At 35.9% G+C, this 4,162-nt stretch overlaps 1 protein-coding gene across 2 annotated transcripts; it reads right to left on the minus strand.

The window, feature by feature from the left end:
• Positions 1-471: 471 nt before the first annotated feature.
• On the minus strand, positions 472-3,440 carry LOC120082492 (cysteine-rich receptor-like protein kinase 10). 2 transcript variants are annotated; one of them, XM_039037684.1, is made up of 7 exons: positions 2,441-3,435; positions 2,225-2,362; positions 2,008-2,129; positions 1,695-1,905; positions 1,355-1,592; positions 1,029-1,179; positions 472-925 (listed from the first exon to the last, which is right to left on the minus strand). In XM_039037684.1, the coding sequence occupies exons 1-7, from the start codon at positions 3,267-3,269 to the stop codon at positions 608-610; spliced, it is 2,007 nt and encodes a 668-aa protein (XP_038893612.1). In that variant the 5' UTR covers positions 3,270-3,435; the 3' UTR covers positions 472-607. The 2 variants fall into 2 exon arrangements, with proteins under 2 accessions (XP_038893612.1, XP_038893611.1); XM_039037683.1 differs by having other exon boundaries at positions 1,355-1,905; positions 2,441-3,440.
• Positions 3,441-4,162: the final 722 nt, after the last annotated feature.

The raw sequence follows: 4,162 nt of genomic DNA on the forward strand, positions 1-4,162 counted from the left end.
CTTCAAGAAGAGAGAATGAAGTGAGAAAAAGGAGAGAGGAAAGAAATATTAAGAATTATATAAGTTCGAGGTTTAATTTTTATCATTTAAAAGTCCAATTTTTACGACTATTATAAGTTTGAAGGTCCAATTTGATGGTGTAATTAGAACTATCATCATACTTTAAGGGTGATATTTTACAATCTTGTTTAAAAAAAAGGCAAGACAACAATGGTCCATTGCACAATGATACCGAGCATTTAGGTAGGGAAAATTTTATAAGTTGAAAGCCAACAAGACTCCGTTCAATTATTTAGTTAATTGAGGAGGCATATCATTAGGCTAGAATGATTCAAAGAACAATGATAACCAAACATCCATAAGTTTGAAGATTCAGATAACAATAATATTAATACTAAGTGTTGATATAATTAAATTTACCATAATCCATCAATTTAAATTTTTTTGATCAATCGATAATTCAACAACAAATGACTCAAGCTATTAAATTTTTTTTATCATATAACTCTATTTATATACATATTGAGTTCGGATATATCTTAAAAGGTAAAACTTTTAGGTACAGAAAATACATGGCTCTAGTACCATAACCAAACAGGCATATACTTCATCGTGGATGCAATTCAGATATAGATGTTTGATTGACAGAGCACTTAACAGATTTACTAGTAGAATGATCAGTGTCTGTAATGCCATTGTCTTTACTGCGCATGAAGAATGCTGGCTCTTCCGGCAATGGCAAAGTAACGGAATAACTATTAAGCATAAGAACAATGGATGCCATGGAAGGTCTGCTCTTACTATCCTCTTGGACACATAATAAAGCAATATGAATGCATCTAAGCACCTCATTTCTTGAGTAAGTGTCACTCAACAATGGATCCAATAAGTCTAATGGTGTTCCATCCTTCCACAATTTCCAAGCCTGACACAAGAAAAACAAAGAATAGTGAATTTGAGAGTTCAGTTTTTAATGCATCATTTGCTAGGTTAAATAATTTTGTTAAGGGTAAGAATCATCGACTTACATAGGTCAAAATGTCTTCAGCAAGATCTGACAAGTAAAATGTGTTGTTTTTCCTACCACTTAAAATCTCCAATACCAATACTCCGAAGCTATACACATCAGATTTCATTGAGAAATTTCCATGCATGGCATATTCAGGAGACATGTAACCACTGAAATATAAGAATAGTCAATAATGACAAGTCTAAGTCGTTTAAGAACAAAAAATTAAGTTAATTGTAACTTGAAATTGTAGCTTAAATGACGACAATAATATGCCAATGTTATCCCTTTCTTTCAAAAGTTTAGGTACCATACGAAAGCTTTAGTGTTTGAAAGAAGACTTACTATGTACCAACAATCCTACTCGTATTTCCTTGAGTTTGATCCATTTGAATAATCCTTGCCATTCCAAAATCTGAAATTTTTGCATTCATATCTCCATCTAACAAGATATTACTCGCTTTAAGATCACGGTGAATAATTCTAAGACGAGAATCTTCATGCAGATACAATATCCCTCGAGCAATTCCATTGATGATCTTATAACGTTTCAGCCAATTCAACTGCTTTTGTCCCTCTGGATCTACACATTTTGAACAATCAAATTGAAGTAGACAAAAGGGAATCAAACATAAACAGAAATATGAAGTGAATGAATAAAAGAAACAATGAGAGAAGAACGAACCAAACAGGAAAAAGTCGAGGCTTTTATTGGGAATATATTCATAGATGAGTATCTTTTCTTCACCCTCCAAGCAAAATCCCACTAGCCTCACTAGATTTCTATGTTGAAGCTTAGCAACCAACATAACCTCATTCTTGAACTCTTCAGAACCTTGCAGAGATCCTCTTGACAGTCTCTTCACTGCTATCTCTTGTCCATTTTCAAGCCTACCCTGAAGTATGCAACATACAAAATATTTCAAAATTCTATTCATAAATACTGAAAGAAATTTGCTAATTTTTCAAGAAAAGAGGTTAAGGCAACTGTTTGGTACCTTGAAGACAGCACCAAATCCACCTTCTCCCAACCTGTTTTCCTCTGAGAATTTGTTAGTAGCAGCTTCGATTGTTTTGAAATCAAATTGAAGAGATTCCACAGTGGTCATCTCATCAACGACTGCACATAATAAATCATACCCAAAATTTGCTTCATATATTTATAGAAATCAATCTACTTGAATTCCACAACTTCTATTAAACAACAACAAATACCACTATCTTCCTTCACAGCAAAGTATCTCTTCTTCGCTCTCCGGCGTAGGAGACAACATCCCACAACAAAAAGCAATATGGAGACAGCAATTGGAGCCACAATGGCTACAATTAACACCGTTGAGGACCTTCTTTCCCCTGTTCAACAAAATTCGACATCTTAATTGACCCATAAGCTTAAATGACACTACATCTCTAGAACAGAACGGAGATTACCTGACGGAGGAGAAGACGGAAGACGAGCCGGTGTTGGGGTTCTGGAATTAGGCGTGGGAGTTGCTGGCGGGGGTACGGAATTCGTCGGTGTTAATTCGTAAAACATGTAAACTTCGTAACGAACATAACAGCTGGGAAGCAGAACTCTTCCACCTCGTTTATTAGTACAACAACTCGGAATTCCATTTGTAGCTTGGCGTAAACATTCTTCGCAATCCGTATTGGACAAGTCGCCTGTACACTGAGCTAATGTGTAAAGGATTAGATCTCCAGTGAAATTAGCCATCTGGGTTGCAAACAATCCGCCCACCGAAGAAGCGTCAGCTGCCTGAGCCGCGGTGGCTCTCAATGTGGACATGACTAGCTGGTTGAATCGAGCTTTGTCGACGTCTATATCACCCGTATTCAGTAACTGCAAATTTGGGATTAAGGAAATGACGGAAAAGAAAGGTTGGTCGGAATAGCGGAATATGATTTCGTCGTACCAAATCACAGCGCCTTTTCTCAGAGGACAGTACAGCCGCTCTGCGTCTGTTGTTGCGGTGGCTAAGACAGTTCGACAGACGGCGTCGGCGACGTCTCCACGGCACTGGAATAGACCGTAAACGGTGTCGTTTGGGGGTCGGCCAAAGGAAGTATTGAAGAATCTGTTTCTTGGAGGGCCGTTGGTGGAGAGAGCTGAAAAGAGAAGATTGAGGTTGGACTGATAGGTGCTGTTGTGAGTGAAATTCCCGGACAAGCAACTGCGATATGGGTCAGAAACTACGGTCTGAGGTTTTCCATGGATAAGGAAATTGAGGAAGAAGAGGAAAGTAAGAAAATTGAGCATGTTAAAGAAGTAATTGAGTTTGAAGAAGTGGGTTTGTTTAAGGTTTGTGAAAAAATCGTAGGAATTATATGAACCCAGAAGGAAGATTTTGCAGAATGAATTGGTGAAAAGAGGACTAAGAAGTCAATCTCCAAGTTGGAACGCCTGGAAAGAAAATTAGAAACAGGGTCAAGTCGGTGTTGGAAATCGTATTTATTGGTCGGAAAAGTCCTTTTTTTCTTAGTACCTGTATTGTATGGAAAATAAAACTTTTCTCCCTCTCATTTTATTTTATTTTTTTTAATGAACTTTCCCTCATATTTCACTGTAGGAAGCTCACACAATTTTTAAATATTCTTTTACGGCAATAAAATTTTTCTTAGTATTTGTGTAATGTGTTGCATGAAAAAGAAAACTTTTTTTTAATGAACTCTCTCTCATATTTTATTGTAGGAAGCTCACACCATTTTCAAAGAAAATCATTTAGGTGCGTGTGATAAATTATTTTTATTTTCGAAATAGTTTAGTTTTTGTTTAATGTGAGTATTGGGGAAAACACATGTAATTTTGATGGGACATTTAAATTTGTAATTTAGGAAAGATGTAACATGTAAAACAAGAAGAATCTAGACATCTGTATAATACTTGGCACAACACTTCCGATGCCTAAGTCAATAAGAGATTTTTTTTATTGTAGTAAAAGTTTTAGGGGTGAAAATGAACTTATTTCTTTTGAAGTCATAATGATGTATTTATAGTGAAATTACAACCTAGAATATCAATATCAAGATTTTCAAGCTATATTAGGTTAATTTTTAAGCTACATGCATTTTAGCATGCTTCATTCCTCAAATTGGAAGACTCACTCTTGGTCTCATCCTTGGCTAAGGTTAAGGTTAAGGTTAAAGAAGTCA

This window comes from Benincasa hispida, chromosome 8 (assembly GCF_009727055.1).
Source record: "Benincasa hispida cultivar B227 chromosome 8, ASM972705v1, whole genome shotgun sequence".
Taxonomy (NCBI): Eukaryota; Viridiplantae; Streptophyta; class Magnoliopsida; order Cucurbitales; family Cucurbitaceae; genus Benincasa; species Benincasa hispida.